Source organism: Bombina bombina, chromosome 3 (assembly GCF_027579735.1).
Source record: "Bombina bombina isolate aBomBom1 chromosome 3, aBomBom1.pri, whole genome shotgun sequence".
Lineage (NCBI taxonomy): Eukaryota > Metazoa > Chordata > Amphibia > Anura > Bombinatoridae > Bombina > Bombina bombina.
Window position 1 is genome coordinate 902,908,061 of NC_069501.1, and position 17,985 is coordinate 902,926,045.

The 17,985-nt window shown below is 39.0% G+C and overlaps 1 protein-coding gene across 2 annotated transcripts in view; it reads left to right on the plus strand.

The window, feature by feature from the left end:
• DIS3 (DIS3 homolog, exosome endoribonuclease and 3'-5' exoribonuclease) overlaps positions 1 to 13,556 on the plus strand; it is a 172,035-nt gene extending 158,479 nt beyond the window's left edge. For both annotated transcript variants that reach the window (XM_053707929.1, XM_053707930.1), the window contains exon 22: positions 13,116 to 13,556. In XM_053707929.1, coding sequence (XP_053563904.1) covers positions 13,116 to 13,202 — 87 coding nt within the window. In that variant the 3' untranslated portion in view covers positions 13,203 to 13,556. The remainder of the gene's footprint in view (positions 1 to 13,115) is intronic.
• Positions 13,557 to 17,985: the final 4,429 nt, after the last annotated feature.

Here is a 17,985-nt window from a genome sequence, read left to right on the forward strand (position 1 = left end):
GTGAGAGATGTTCACGATCCCTGGGCTTTAGAAATGGTGTCCCGGGGATATCTTCTGGAATTCATGGGCTCCCTTCCAAGGGGGAGATTTCACATTTCTCGATTGTCTGTAAACCAGACAAAGAGAGAGGCATTCTTACGCTGTGTAGAAGACCTACATACCATGGGGGTGATTCGCCCAGTCCCAAAGGAGGAACAGGGGCTAGGGTTTTATTCAAACCTGTTTGTGGTTCCCAAGAAAGAGGGAACTTTCAGACCAATCTTGGATCTCAAAATTCTAAACAAGTTACTCAAAGTTCCATCATTCAAGATGGAGACTATTCTGACTATTCTACCTCTGATCCAGGAGGGTCAATATATGACTACCGTGGACTTAAAGGATGCGTATCTACACATCCCTATTCACAGAGATCATCATCAATTCCTCAGATTCGCCTTTCTAAACAGGTATTACCAGTTTGTGGCCCTTCCTTTCGGGTTGGCCATGGCTCCCAGAATTTTCACAAAAGTGCTAGGGTCCCTTCTGGCGGTTCTAAGGCCATGGGGCATAGCAGTGGCGCCTTATCTAGACAACATCTTAATTCAGGCGTCGACTTTCCAGCTAGCCAAGTCTCACACAGACATCGTGTTGGCTTTTCTGACATCTCACGGGTGGAAGGTGAACATAAAAAAGAGTTCTCTCTTCCCTCTTACAAGAGTTTCCTTCCTAGGGACTCTGATAGACTCGGTAGAAATGAAAATATTTCTGACGGAGGTCAGAAAGTTAAAACTCTTATCTACTTGCCAAGTTCTTCATTCCATTCCTCGGCCATCAGTGGCTCAGTGTATGGAGGTAATCGGACTCATGGTAGCGGCAATGGACATAGTTCCTTTTGCCCGTCTACACCTCAGACCACTGCAACTATGCATGCTTAAACAGTGGAATGGAGATTATGCAGACTTATCTCCTCAACTGCATCTGGACCAGGAGACCAGAGATTCTCTTCTCTGGTGGTTGTCTCAGGACCACCTGTCTCAGGGAATGTGCTTCCGCAGGCCAGAGTGGCTGATTGTAATGACAGATGCCAGCCTGCTAGGCTGGGGTGCAGTCTGGAACTCCCTGAAAGCACAAGGCTTATGGTCTCGGGAGGAAGCTCTCCTCCCGATAAACATTTTAGAACTGAGAGCGATTTTCAATGCGCTTCAGGTGTGGCTTCAGCTTGCTGCGGATAAATTCATCAGGTTTCAGTCGGACAACATCATGACTGTAGCTTATATCAATCATCAGGGAGGAACAAGGAGTTCTCTAGCGATGATGGAGGTAACCAAAATTATCCGGTGGGCAGAGGATCACTCTTGCCATCTCTCTGCAATCCACATCCCAGGAGTAGAGAACTGGGAGGCGGATTTTCTAAGTCGTCAGACTCTTCATCCGGGGGAGTGGGAACTCCATCCGGAGGTATTCGCCCAGCTGATTCAGCTATGGGGCACACCAGAATTGTATCTGATGGTGTCTCGTCAGAATGCCAAACTTCCTCGTTACGGGTCCAGGTCCCGGGATCCCAAGGCGGTACTGATAGATGCTCTAGCAGTGCCTTGGTCCTTCAATCTGGCTTATGTATTTCCACCGTTTCCTCTCCTCCCACGTCTGGTTGCCAGAATCAAGCAGGAGAGAGCTTCGGTAATTCTGATAGCTCCTGTGTGGCCACGCAGGACTTGGTATGCAGACCTAGTGGACATGTCCTCGGTTCCACCGTGGACTCTGCCAATGACGCGGGACCTTCTAATTCAAGGGCCGTTCACGCATCCAAATCTAATTTCTCTGCGTCTGACTGCTTGTAGATTGAACGCATGATTTTCTCAAAGCGTTGTTTCTCTGAATCGGTCATTGATACCATGATTCAGGCTAGAAAGCCTTTCACCAGGAAGATTTATCATAAGATTTGGCGCAAATATCTTTATTGGTGTGAATCCAAAGGTTACTCGTGGAGTAAGATTAGGATTCCTAGAATATTGTCTTTTCTTCAAGATTATCTGCTAGTTTTCTTAAAGGTCAAATATCTGCTTTGTCTATTCTACTTCACAAACGTCTGGCAGATGTCCCAGGCGTTAAAGCATTTAGTCAGGCTTTGGTTAGAATCAAGTCTGTATTTAAACATTTTGCTCCGCCATGGAGCCTAAACTTAGTTCTTAAGGTTCTTCAAGGGGTTCCGTTTGAACCTATGCATTCCATAGATATTAAGCTTCTATCTTGGAAAGTTTTGTTTTTAGTAGCTATCTATTTGGCTCGAAGAGTTTCTGAGCTATCTGCTTTACAATGTGATTCCCCTTACCTTGTTTTCCATGCAGATAAGGTGGTTTTACGTACCAAACCTGGGTTTCTTCCTAAGGTTGTTTCTAATAAGAATATCAATCAAGAGATTGTGGTTCCTTCTTTGTGTCCTAATCCTTCATCTAAGAAGGAACGTCTGTTACACAATCTTGATGTGGTTCGTGCTTTAAAATTCTACTTACAAGCAACTAAAGATTTCCGTCAAACATCTTCTTTGTTTGTTGTTTATTCTGGTCAAAGGGCTACGGCTACCTCTCTTTCCTTTTGGCTGAAAAGCATCATCCGTTTGGCCTATGAGACTGCTGGACGGCAGCCTCCTGAAAGGATTACTGCTCATTCTACTAGAGCTGTGGCTTCCACATGGGCTTTTAAAAATGAGGCTTCTGTTGAACAGATTTGTAAGGCGGCGACTTGGTCTTCGCTTCATACTTTTTCCAAATTTTCCAAATTCGATACCTTTGCTTCTTCGGAGGCTATTTTTGGGAGAAAGGTTCTACAAGCAGTGGGGCCTTCCGTTTAAGGTCCCTGTCTTGTCCCTCCCTTCATCCGTGTCCTAAAGCTTTGGTATTGGTATCCCACAAGTAAGGATGAATCCGTGGACTCGATACATCTTACAAGAGAAAACATAATTTCTTTCATGTAATTGGCAAGAGTCCATGAGCTAGTGACATATGGGATATACAATCCTACCAGGAGGGGCAAAGTTTCCCAAACCTCAAAATGCCTATAAATACACCCCTCACCACACCCACAATTCAGTTTTACAAACTTTGCCTCCTATGGAGGTGGTGAAGTAAGTTTGTGCTAAGATTTCTACGTTGATATGCGCTTCTCAGCATTGTTGAAGCCCGATTCCTCTCAGAGTACAGCAAATGTCAGAGGGACGGAAGGGAGTATCACTTATTTGAATACAATGATTTTCCTAACGGGGGTCTATTTCATAGGTTCTCTGTTATCGGTCGTAGAGATTAATCTCCTACCTCCCTTTACAGATCGACGATATGCTCTCAATTTACCATTACCTCTACTAATAACTGTTTTAGTACTGGTTTGGCTATCTGCTATGTGTGGATGGGTGTCTTTGGGTAAGTATGTTTTTATTACTTAAGACACTCTCAGCTATGGTTTGGCACTTTATGCAGTTATATAAAGTTCTAAATATATGTATTGTACTTATATTTGCCATGAGTCAGGTTCATGTATTTCCTTCTGCAGACTGTCAGTTTCATATTTGGGAATGCAAACACTTTAAGAAATTTATTTATTACCTGGGGTTTAGTCTTTTTTTCAATTTGACTACTTTTTGCAATTGCGGGTGTTAAGTCCGCGGGTGCGTCAAATGCTAGACTTTATTGCGTCATTTTTGGCGCAAACTTTTTTTGGCGCGAAAAAATACGTTTATGACACAACTTCGTAATTTCCGGCGTCATACGTGACGCCGAGACCTTTTCACACGGCGGCGTCATTAGTGACGCAAGTGTGTCATTTCCGGTCATTTTTGGCGCCAAAAAAGTTTACGTTACGTTGTGCGTCATACTTGGCGCCAATTTTTTTTCATTATTTCAATACCCTATTCATGTTTGCCTCCTGCTTTCTTCTCTATCAAGAGGCCTATGCTTTTGCATTTTTTTCCCATTCCTGAAACTGTCATTTAAGGAAATAGATAATTTTGCTTTATATGTTGTTTTTTCTTTTACATTGAGCAAGATGTCCCAATCCGATCCTGTCTCTGAAGTTTCTGCTGGAACATTGCTGCCTGACATCGGTTCTACCAAAGCTAAGTGCATTTGTTGTAAAATTGTAGAAATTATTCCACCGAATTTCATTTGTAATAGTTGTCATGATAAACTTTTACATGCAGATAGTGTTTCTATCAGTAATAGTACATTGCCAGTTGCAGTTCCTTCAACTTCTAATGTGCATGATATACCTGTAAATTTTAAAGAATTTGTTTCTGAATCTATCATGAAGGCTTTGTCTGCATTTCCACCTTCTAATAAACGTAAAAGGTCTTTTAAAACTTCTCATTTAGCTGATGAAATTTCAAATGACCAACAACATAATAATTCATCCTCTTCTGATGAGGATCTATCTGAAACAGAAGATCCTTCCTCAGATATTGACACTGACAAATCTACTTATTTATTTAAAATAGAGTATATGCGTTCTTTATTAAAAGAAGTGTTAATTACTTTGGATATTGAGGTAACCAGTCCTATTGACGTTCAGTCTAATAAACGTTTAAATGCTGTTTTTAAACCTCCTGTGGTTTCCCCAGGTTTTTTCCCATTCCTGAGGCTATTTCTGATATGATTTCTAGGGAATGGAATAAGCCAGGTACTTCCTTTATTCCTTCTTCAAGGTTTAAGAGATTGTATCCTTTACCAGCAACATCTATAGAGTTTTGGGAAAAGATCCCCAAAGTTGATGGGGCTATTTCTACTCTTGCTAAACGTACCACTATTCCTATGGAAGATAGCACTTCCTTTAAGGATCCTTTAGATAGGAAGCTTGAATCTTATCTAAGGAAGGCCTATTTATATTCAGGTCATCTTCTCAGACCTGCTATTTCTTTGGTTGATGTTGCGGCTGCATCAACTTTCTGGTTGGAAAATTTAGCGCAACATGAATTGGATTCTGACATATCTAGCATTGTTCGCTTACTGCAACATGCTAATCATTTTATTTGGGATGCCATTTTTGATATTATCAAAATTGATGTTAGATCCATGTCTTAGGTGTATTAGCTAGAAGAGCTTTGTGGCTTAAATCTTGGAATGCTGATATGACATCTAAATCTAGATTACTATCTCTTTCTTTCCAAGGTAATAATTTATTTGGTTCTCAGTTGGATTCTATTATTTCAACTATCACTGGAGGAAAAGGAGTTTTTTTGCCTCAGGATAAAAAAACCTAAGGGTAAATCTAAGGCTTCTAACCGTTTTCGTTTATTTCGTCAGAATAAGGAACAAAAACTCAATCCTCCTCCCAAGGAATCTGCTTCCAGTTGGAAGCCTTCCTCAAATTGGAATAAATCCAAGCCATTTAGGAAACCAAAGTCTGCCCCTAAGTCCACATGAAGGTGCGGCCCTCATTCCAGCTCAGCTGGTAGGGGGCAGATTAAGGTTTTTCAAGGATTTTTGGATAAAATCTGTCCAAAATCATTGGATTCAGAGCATTGTCTCTCAAGGGTATCGAATAGGATTCAAAGTAAGACCTCCTGTGAGAAGATTTTTTCTCTCACACATTCCTGTAAATCCAGTAAAAGCTCAGGCTTTTCTGAAGTGTGTTTCAGACCTGGAGTCTTCAGGGGTAATCATGCCAGTTCCTCCTCAGGAACAAGGTTTGGGGTTTTATTCAAACCTATTCATTGTACCAAAGAAAGAAAATTTGTTCAGACCAGTTCTGGATCTGAAAATTTTGAAACGTTATGTAAGAGTACCAACTTTCAAGATGGTAACTATAAGGACTATTCTGCCTTTTTGTTCAGCAAGGACATTATATGTCCACAATAGACTTGCAGGATGCATACCTTCATATTCCGATTCATCCAGAACACTATCAGTTTCTGAGATTCTCTTTTCTAGACAAGCATTACCAATTTGTTGCTCTTCCATTTGGCCTAGCAACAGCTCCAAGAATCTTTTCAAAGGTTCTGGGTGCCCTACTATCTGTAATCAGAGAACAGGGTATTGCGGTGTTTCCTTATTTGGACGATATCTTGGTACTTGCTCAGTCTTTACATACTGCAGAATCTCACACGAATCAACTAGTGTTGTTTCTTCAGAAAAATGGTTGGAGGATCAATTTACCAAAAAGTTTCTTGATTCCTCAGACAAGGGTCACCTTTTTAGGCTTCCAGATAGATTCAGTGTCCATGACTCTGTCTCTAACAGACAAGAGACGTTTAAAATTAGTCACAGCATGTCGGCTCCTTCAGTCTCAGTCATTCCCTTCAGTGGCTATGTGCATGTTTAGGTCTCATGACTGCAGCATCGGACGCAATCCCCTTTGCTAGTTTTCTACAGCTTTGTATGCTGAATCAATGGTGCAGGGATTATACAAAGATATCACAATTAATATCCTTGAATCCCAATGTACGACACTTTCTGACATGGTGGATAGATCACCATCGTTTGGTTCAAGGGGCTTCTTTTGTTCGCCCAATCTGGACTGTGATCACAACAGATGCAAGTCTTTCAGGTTGGGGAGCTGTTTGGGGGTCTCTGACAGCACAAGGGGTTTGGAAATCTCAAGAGGCGAGATTACCAATAAATATTTTAGAACTTCGTGCAATTCTCAGGGCTCTTCAGTTCTAGCCTCTGCTAAAGAGAGAACCGTTCATTTGTTTTCAGACAGACAATATCACAACTGTGGCTTATGTCAATCATCAGGGTGGGACTCACAGTCCCCAAGCTATGAAAGAAGTATCTCGGATACTTGCTTGGGCGGAATCCAGCTCTCTGCGGTACATATCCCAGGTGTAGACAATTGGGAGGCGGATTATCTCAGCCGCCAGACTTTACATCCAGGGGAGTAGTCTCTCCATCCAGATGTATTTTCTCAGATTGTTCAGATGTGGGGGCTTCCAGAGATAGATCTCATGGCCTCTCATCTAAACAAGAAACTTCCCAGATACCGGTCCAGGTCCAGGGATGTTCAGGCGGAAGCAGTGGATGCGCTGACACTTCCTTGGTGTTATCAACCTGCTTACATCTTTCCGCCTCTAGTTCTCCTTCCAAGAGTGATTTCCAAAATAATCATGGAACAGTCTTTTGTGTTGCTGGTGGCTCCAGCATGGTCACACAGGATTTGGTATGCGGATCTGGTTCAGATGTCCAGTTGCCCGCCTTGGCCACTTCCGTTACGGCCGGACCTACTATCTCATGGTCCGTTTTTCCATCAGGATCTCAAATCATTAAATTTGAAGGTATGGAAATTGAACGCTTAGTTCTAAGTCATAGATGTTTCTCTGATTCAGTAATTAATACTATGTTACAAGCTCGTAAATCTGTCTCTAGAAAGATTTATTATAGAGTTTGGAAGACTTACATTTCATGGTGTTCTTCACATAAATTCTCCTGGCATTCTTTTAGAATTCCTAGAATTTTGCAGTTTCTTCAGGATGGTTTGGATAAGGGTTTGTCTGCAAGTTCCTTGAAAGGACAAATCTCTGCTCTTTCTGTTTTATTTCACAGAAAGATTGCTATACTTCCTGATATACACTGTTTTGTACAGGCTTTAGTTCGTATTAAGCCTGTCATTAAGTCAATTTCTCCTCCTTGGAGTCTTAATTTGGTTCTGAGGGCTTTACAGGCTCCTCCATTTGAACCTATGCATTCTTTGGACATTTAACTACTTTCTTGGAAAGTGTTGTTCCTTTTGGCTATCTCTTCTGCTAGAAGAGTTTCTGAGCTATCTGCTCTTTCTTGTGAGTCTCCTTTTCTGATTTTTCATCAGGATAAGGCAGTTTTGCGGACTTCTTTTCAATTTTTACCTAAGGTTGTGAATTCTAACAACGTTAGTAGAGAAATTGTTGTCCCTTCTTTATGTCCTAATCCTAAGAATTCTCTGGAGAGATCCTTACAATCTTTGGATGTGGTAAGAGCTTGGAAATATTATGTGGAAGCTACTAAAAATTTCAGGAAGACTTCTAGTCTATTTGTTTTATTTTCTGGTCCTAGGAAAGGTCAGAAAGCTTCTGCTATTTCCTTGGCTTCTTGGTTGAAACTTTTGATTTATCAAGCTTATTTGGAGTCGGGTCAAACCCCGCCTCAGAGAATTACAGCTCATTCTACTAGATCAGTCTCCACTTCATGGGCTTTTAAGAATGAAGCTTCAGTTGATCAGATTTGCAAAGCAGCCACTTGGTCCTCTTTGCATACATTTACTAAATTCTACCATTTTGATGTATTTGCTTCTTCGGAAGCAGTTTTTGGTAGAAAAGTTCTTCAGGCAGCTGTTTCAGTTTGATTCTTCTGCTTTTGATTTAAGTTTTTTCTTTCAAAAGTGAAAATAACTTATTTTTTGGGTTGTGGATTATTTTTTCAGCGGAATATGGCTGTTTTTATTTTATTCCCTCCCTCTCTAGTGACTCTTGAGTGGAAGACTCCACATCTTGGGTATTGATATACCATATGTCAATAGCTCATGGACTCTTGCCAATTACATGAAAGAAAAAATAATTTATGTAAGAACTTACCTGATAAATTCATTTCTTTCATATTGGCAAGAGTCCATGAGGCCCACCCTTTTTATGGTGGTTATGATTTTTTGTATAAAGCACAATTATTTCCAAATTTCCTTTGTTGATGCTTTCTACTCCTTTCTTTATCACCCCACTGCTTGGCTATTCGTTAAACTGAATTGTGGGTGTGGTGAGGGGTGTATTTATAGACATTTTGAGGTTTGGGAAACTTTGCCCCTCCTGGTAGGATTGTATATCCCATATGTCACTAGCCAGTGGCGTCACTAGGGTTGGTGTCACCCGGTGCGGTAAGTCATGGTGTCACCCCCCCCAGAAAGCAGACACACACAAAAACACAGGCAAACACACATACAAACACTCAGACACACTTAAAAACATACTCAGATGCACACACAAACACTCGGAAACACACTCAGACACACACACAAAAACACATACACAAAAACACTGAGACACACAAAAACTCAGACACACACATACAAAATATGTAAACTGCATTAATTATGAAGCTCATGCCTAGAGCTGCTCCCTGGCTCAGCAGAACATCAAATGAAAGATAAACAGAGCACTCTAAAATAAATCACTGAAGAAAAGGTTTAGGTGCGCAAACTATGAAAATTCTGCTCTCTGACTCTGTTCCAAGTCTGTCAGTGCACAGCCCTGGGCTGCATGTCACTGAGCAGTGAGCACAGATAGGCAGGCAGGTTTAGGCTAGCAGCGCAACTTTGCAAGCCCCATGGCACACCCACAACATTCATAGTGAAATTGGGCAGGGGAGGAGCAAAGTACAAACAAGCAAAAGCAGCCAGGAAAACTATTTGTTGAAATTGCAGCACTGGCTCAAGGGGCAAAAAAATTGTGTGTCTACAACTTCCCCGGTCCCACTAATGTTCACAAATGCCAGCCTCTAATAAAATAATCTATGCATCTCAACATAGTGACGCCACTGTCACTAGCCCATGGACTCTTGCCAATATGAAAAAAATGAATTTATCAGGTAAGTTCTTACATAAATTATGTTTTATGCTTACCTGATAAATTTATTTCTCTTGTGATGTATCGAGTCCACTGCCCGCCCTGTTTTTTAAGACAGGCATATATATTTTTATTTTTAAACTTTCAGTCACCACTGCACCCTATGGTTTCTCCTTTTTCTTCCTAGCCTTCGGTTGAATGACTGGGGGGTGGAGCTAAGGGGGGAGCTATATAGGCAGCTCTGCTGTGGGTGCTCTCTTTGCCACTTCCTGTAGGGGAGGAGAATATCCCACAAGTAAGGATGAATCCGTGGACTCGATACATCACAAGAGAAATAAATTTATCAGGTAAGCATAAATTATGTTTTTTGTTCCCTCCCATTATTCCTTCAGTGTCCTCTGGAGTTTGGGTATGGTTTTCCCAACAGTAAGGAAGTTGTGGACTCTCCCTGCCTTATGGAAAGAAAACAACATTTATGTTTACCAGATAAATTCCTATGTTTCCTGGCAGGGAGAGTCCACGACCCCGCACATAAGATATTTTTGTTTGTTGCGGCTCCCTTTTTATCATTTTTTTCTGGCACCTTTATAACCTGATGTTCCTCCTACTTTTCCTTGTTTCCTCGGCCGAATGACTGGGAGGATAGGGGAAGTGGGTGGGATATTTAAGGCTTTGGCTGGGGTGTCTTTGCCTCTTCCTGGTGGCCAGGTGTTCTATTTCTCAACAGTAAGGAATGAAGTCGTGGACTCTCCCTGCCAGGAAAGAAAGGAATTTATCTGGTAAGCATACATTTTGTTTTTATTATACCATAAAGAATGTGTAGGTGAGTACATTGTTAGATGAATTCTGATGTCCTAAACTAACTTTTGGCACAGGATATTCATGATCTTAGCATAATTAAAAAATGTCATAATTTGAAATGCTTCAATCAAGAAACTTCATGTGTGGTCAAAGCTTTTATTGGCTACAAAACTAAAAATAATTGCATATGAAAATATTGCTTTTTATTTCTACCTTATTTTACTTAGAGACATGGAAGTCAAATGTAACTTTTCATGATTTAGATAGATCATACATTTTTTTTTTTTTTTTTTTTTAAATGCTTTTCAAATGAATGCTTATGTTAAGGAATATTTGGTGGTAACCATATATTTTATTCCTACCTAGTATATTACAAAACAAAATAGCAATACCTGTATGTATGTGTGTTACACACACACACACACACACTATATTGCTAAAAATGTGTGGACACCTGGCTATCACACCAAGGCCATTAATATTAAAGGGACAGTAAAGTCATAATTAGACATCCATGATTCAGACAGAGCATACACTTTTAAACAACTTTCCAATTTACTTCTATTATTTACTTGCTTCCTTCTCTTATTATGCTTTACTGAAAGGTTTATCTAGATAAGCTCAGGAGCAGCAAAGAAACCTAGGTTCTAGCTGCTGATTGGTGGCTGCACATATATGCAGACTGTCATTGGCTCACCCATGTGTTCAGTTAGAAACCTGTAGTGCATTGCTGCTCCTTCAGCAAATGATACCAAGAGAATGAAACAAATTTGATAATAGAAGTAAACTGGAAAGTTATTTAAAATTGTATGTTCTACTTAAATCATGAAAGAAACATTTGGGGTTTCATGACCCTTTAAGTCCCCCCTCCCTTGCATTTATAACAGTCTCTACTGTTCTAGTAAAGCTTTCCACAACATTTTGGAGTGTGTCTGTTTGTACAGATTCAGGCAAAACAGTTACGGATGTTGAAGAAGGTCTGGCTTGCTAACGGCATTCCAATTAATCAAAAAGGTATTCACCAAACTTGTCAAACCATGTCTGTTACAGAAGCATTAGTTATTTTGTTGTGAAGAGCTTATTTCCCAGCAGCAATGCCTGAACCAGCCAAGCCAGCGCCTAAGAAGGGCTCCAAGAAAACCGTAACAAGTATCATTTCATAAAGAGTTAACTTTTTTTCAGCTTTTAGAAACTATTTTCTAAATACAAGTTTGCTGGCCTCAGCTCTAATTAAGTTTAGTGATAAACATTCCCATTGTCTAATCACCTCCGGAGTCAGACTGCTAATTGATAAGATGGACTGCATTGTTTTCTTAGGTGTAACTTGTTATCTGAAGTACTGTAATCCTATTGTGGCCTGTCAAAGGACATTGTCTCTCTATCTAAATGTGTGAGGGGGGATTTTATGCTTCCCCCCCCCTGGGAGTGCCCTGTGTGCATGTAACCTCAATAAAAAGCAGGCTGGGCATCCCAGTCCTGAGTTCTTGGTTGACCCTCAATCGCAGCGTTGACTCGTTTTTGTGGGCAGAAGGGTATCCTAGCTGTACTACAGCTAAGGGGGATTATTCTACATTTGCGAGACTCATATAGAATACTATGGAAAGCAGCTTCTCCCCTCTTCAGCAATAGGGATCCAGGCTACTAAGCGGTCCATCTCTCAGCGAGACTAAGGGTAACCATAACAATGTCTTCATGTACATCACTTTGTGCACAGGGCACAGTCTTTAGTGGAACAGGAAAGGGCCCTAGCCCAAACCGTTGCCAAAAAGTTGGAAGCAAATAATTGTCTAAAATGTATTGCTATACTGCAGCATTCAGATGACCCTTCACTGGAATTAAGGGAAATAATATCCTAGCACAAACCCTGAAAAACTGCCCTAGACTATTATCCCAACTTCAACTTTACAATAGGCACTAAGCTTTCTGGTAGGTAACGTTCTCCTGACATCTGCCACACCAGGATACTTCCTTTAGACTGCCAGATATTGATTGATCACTCCAGAGAACACATTTCCACCACTTTATACTACTCTAGCCCAACGTTTGGCATTGTGCGTGTTAATGTGAGGCTTGTGTACAGCTGCACAGCCATGGAAACCGATTTCATGAAGCTCCCAAAGAACAGTTCTTGTGCTGATGTTACTTCCAGTCACCGTTATGAACCCTGTTGTGTATGTGTGATACAACTCTGTAGTGAGTGATAGGCAACTTTTATGAGCTATGTGCTTCAGCACTTTATGGCACTCTTAGCTGTTGTTGCTGCTAGATGCTTCCACTTCACAATAATAGTACTTACAGTTGACTGGGGGAGAAATTTCATAAACTAACTTGCGGCATTCTATGATGTTTAAAGTCACTAAGCATTCTATGTATTGCCAGTGTTTGTCTATTGAGAATTCATGGCTATGTGCTAGATTTTATGCACCTGTTAGCAATATGTGTGGGGGGAAAAACCTGAACATCAATAATTAGTAGGGTTGTCCACATACATTTGGCCATATGGTGTTTTTATATATATATATATATATATATATATATATATATATATATATATATATATATATATATATATATATATATACACAAGAGGCTCTATCCTAATAGCTTAATTTTGACTTTCAAGTCTATTAAATACATTTTTACCACTTTTAGAGCAACCATGTATATCACTTTATGTAAAAAGCATAGTAGTTAAGTATATTGTGGAATATATACTGCTATGTTGAGATTTGGTTTAAAATTCATTGGTATATGGAAAACGGAAGCTCACTGCTATCTCAAATTGTGTTTTTTTGTTTTTGTTTGTTATGTTTTTAAATAGATACCTGGCTTCAATTCCTCAACTGAAAATCATCACGCATATAAAAATGATGAACCCGTACCCAAGAAGAGCAAAACTGAAGATTAGTACATTGCAAACTGATCATACACTTTTGAAGATTTTAGTGAAAAATTATGTTTTAACTGTTTTATAGTTCCATTTTATATCCCTATTTTTCAAATATTAGCTAAGTTAGACATATCTGTTCTATATCTGCAACATCCTGCCCCCAAAATATACTAATAGACAAAAGCATGTCTTCTGTGATAAGTGATGTGACGTAGAAATGTTGTATACATATTTGGATATTTTTTTATTTTAGATTAAATAAATGTCTAACTGGATTTATTATTAAGCAAAGACATTTCAACATTTTGTAAATGACTGAGTGTATTTTGCATATGTGGGACTTTTGTAAATTAAATCAATTTAAATGTGAAAGCGGTTTAATATTTTTACTTTTAAATACAACATGCTTGCATTTTTTATGGATAAAACATTATTTCCTATGAAGTCTTCTTACTGTTATGTATAAGAAATTGTTTTTATGCGAACTGTACATGTTAAAGAAACTGAAAATTATCTGCTTGATCTTCAGTGCATTTTGCATTATTTATCATTCTTATCAGTAATACTTGATTGTGAATGCAATTAAATTGTAGTCTGAATTTCTCATGAAATTATCTATAAATTCTAGCTTAGGGGGGATGAACACTTTCAGATTTTTATATAAAATGTTTATTAGGCATGGGCATAATTGTGTAACCGGCATTCGTTTTACAAACAAATGCTGAATATGACAGCAGTCAGCAGCATTTGGCTATTTTAGGCGTCTGTTTTATTCATATGAAAGTGCAACACACAAAGATCAAAAATCTAGTCACACAAATCTGAATATAGCACCTATGACTACTTATTATGCTAGGAAAAAAACACACACATATATATATTTCAAAGTCGTGCACTGCAATTTCTAAGTCGCCCAGGGCTAGTGGACCTCTGGAAATTTCAAGCCCTGTGTGTGTGTCATGATTTATTTTGCAGAAAGAAAGGTCTAACTGGCACTGTGACACTAGCAAGGGCAAAGAGAGGTTTAATGCACAACCTCTTAAAAAAATCACTTTTACAAATAATAAAACATAGCTTTTATTAATTAAATTAATTAATTAATTGATCGACAAATTCTAGCTTAGGGGACATGAACACTTTCAGATTTTTATGTAAAAATAATTTCGTATCCGGCATTTGTTTTACAAACGAATGCCAAATATGACCACAGTCAGCGCATTTGGCATCCCATAAAGCAGTGTGCCGTGAGAGATCCTCAGGTGTGCCGCGACAGACTAACAACAGTGCGGGGTTGTCCCTCTTTCAAATGTTGAAATATTGGGAGGTATGTGACAGGCTCATCAGGGCATAATTTACAACCATGACATTGACATTCATTCACAGACAATCATTATGATCGTTTGTGAATTAATGTCAATATGTAATGTATAGTTTGTAGGAGGCATGGCATGACAGCACAGTACAGTGTGTATATATATATATATATATATATATATATATATATATATATATATCCTGTATTAGGCTACAATGTGTGATTTTGTAAAATTTTGGGATGGTGGTGTGTCGCAGGATTTTTTAATGTAAAAAAGTATGCCACAGCAAAAAAAAGGTTGCAAATCACTGTCATACAGATCTTAAATCTAGATCTTTGTATGTTGCACATTCAGGCAAATCCAAATAAAGTGCCTGTGCCTACTAATTATGCTAGGGGAAACATATATATCATGATTTATTTTGCAGAAAGAAAGGTGACACTAGCCTTGGGCTTACACCCCTTAAAACAATTAGCTATTTATTGAACACAAGCACACGGGCAAAAGACAGGTTTAATGCACAACCTCTTAAAAAAGTCACTTTTACAAATAATAAAACATAGCTTTTATTGATATTAATATAGTAACAGTTAGTCATGTTAACAGTTTAGCTAGGAGTGAAAAAAGGGACAATAAAACAAAAGCTAAAACGGCCACATTGTCACCCCATGGTATTCCTGACTGATAACAGGGACCTCAGCGTCACTTAGGGGGGTAATTAAAGCAGTAATAAATAGCTGACAAGTTAAACTAAAATGCATGGTTTTCTTTGTCCCATTTTCTGCAATTTAACTCTGAAATTACCGATATTCCAGTTTTGATAAGAACTAGAAGTTCTTACTCTACACTTTACTATCTGGTCATTGAGCACTGTAGAAGCTTATTTATAGGGATGTGCATTCCTCAACTTTTGGCTGATCCAAATTACAAAGATTTCCTGTGGAAGTGAAAAAGGACTTGATAAAAGTGATATATTAATCCAGCAGGATTGCTTGCTCCAATCTTTTACTAGGTTGATACATTTTATTATTACGAGACATAAACAAATACAAGCACTGGTGCTAGAAATGACACTAAATAAAAGTTTAATTTATTAAGGATAACAGTTAATTCTATCAAATTGATTTAACCCAAACAACAGTGAAGTAAATCAGTGAATAAAAACAATAAAATGTATTAATATTGATAAAAGCAATAATACTGTTACCAAATATGTTTCAAGTCCTCCTGAGATATTCAGGGAAATACTAAAGTCAGCTTTATTCAGCTATTGCAATAAACATCAAACCCTCCAATGGGTTGCAACAACTGTCCCTTTGGATATAATAGAGACCTGTATGCATGAACGAGATAAACGCAAATGGCAACTCCGACTCAAGCTTATTTTATTGCAATAATAAGTGTGCAAAACAACAGATTGTACTTACTAAAAAAAAACTGATTTACGCCTTGGACACAATACTGTGGCAACCAGGAACCTGGGATCCAACGCCTGGGCGGCAATTGATGGTACATGTTGTTTCAATTCACATTAGAGCTGCAGGAGCTAGGGAGCCTGGGAATATGGAAGAGCTGGATGTAATACTGCTCTGTTAGTCACTGTGACTTCATGTAGAGCAAGAGTGGTTCTTTAAGATTCCCATTTGCTGTTTTTTATATATAAATATAATTTTTATTGAAATTACAGAAACTCAATTACATAACAAAGAAATATAGCAGTTTCTTAAAGTAAATCTAATTACATATATAACCTCTTGCGCGAGTATCATTGAGACAACCAGGGTTAACCAACCCTGCGCCAGTCACTTGTTGGGCACAGGAAGGGTTATCAGACCCTTCTACTGTCACTAATCTGTCGCAATCTAGCCACACCAGGCAAGCCTGTGACTTAGTTCAGTGGGTGCAAGGGTTAACAACACTCTCTAGTCTGTACTAGAAGTAAAATAAATGCCCAAAACTCCCCTTTAATGCCACCCACACTAAACTAAAACTATATCTAGTTTCCACCACTTAAGATTGTATGATATGGGAAATCTTAAGGAAAACCCAGAAAATTACAAATTAAATCCCAGATTACAATTTAACATAAAATCACAGTACTAATACTACCAGTCTCTTTCAGTAACATGGTTTAAATATTAGACAAAGGCCAAAGCTTAACAAATGAAGGTTTATTATGAGAAAAATTAGCACAATGCATTAATAATAAAAAGATATTAACAAATAGAATTACACAAGCAAACAGTTTGTAAAATAAAAAAGAGAAAAAGCAGAACCATTATATTTTACTAGTCTTGGTATCTGTGCCAGGGAGATTGGCAGGAAAAAATGGTCTCTCACTCTGTTGGTATACAGCCTCCCATGTAAGAAGAACAACTTTTACATGTTAAAACACAAAACTTTATACCTCTTTCAGGAGATCAGGTTGTTTGCCCAACCCTCTTTGAAGGGGCTGGAAAGCCCCCTATCTTTTACGACAGTCAATAAACTCTTAAGTCTTTGCTTGAAATAATAGAACACATAATTTCTGCTAGTTAAATCTATTGCATATATATATATAAAAAGGAAATCTATTAGGGATATTGTGAGGAGTATTTTGATACACAACACCATATATATTGCATTCTTTATGTCTCTGAGCATTATTTCTTATAAAAGCCCTTATTTACAGAGCTGGCTGTCCTATCAATGACCCCAGTGTAGTTCCTGTATTGAGGCTCTGTGTTCTATCATACCCTCTGCTGACAGTTTGAGCCATAAAGGTCTCTTCTGTGTATACTTAAAGTATTTATGAGGGTCCTGGCAAATCAAAGGGAACACAAACATAAACACAGGACACTATTCCTCTTGAAAACTAAATGTTTTTTTAGCTCACAGGCTAAAGAGAATCAACCCCTTAGCATCTAAATCATGAGGTATTCATGACACCTCCCCCAAATAAGAGACGCAAAGGGTAGCACACAAGCCATTCCAGCTGTGTATCAAAGAGGACACCCCTCCTGGCATGAAAGACCATCAGCGTTACCATGCATACTGCCCTTTTTATGTTGTATGGTAAACTCATGTTGTTGTAGAGATAGGCTCCACCCGAGGAGTTTACCATTTGAGCCAGCTACCCTTTGTAACCAGTGTAAGGGGTTGTGGTCAGTAATTACTGTAAACTGGCGTCCATACAGATAAAGCTGTAGCTTTTGCAAGGCCCAAACTTTAGCAAGGCACTCTTTTTCCACAGTGGCATATGCCACTTCTCGTGAAAGTAAGTTTCTGCTAAGGTTTACAATTGGGTGCTCCTCACCTTTCTTATCCACCTGACTCAGAACATCCCCTAGCCCATATTTAGAAGCATCTGTCTACACTATGAATCTCCTGTAGAAATCAGGGGCCTGTAGTGCAGGGGAGTCAGCAAGGGCAATTATCAATGAATTAAAAGCCCTGTCACACTCAAGGGTCCATTTGACTGTTTGAGGTAGGCTTTTTTGTAAGGT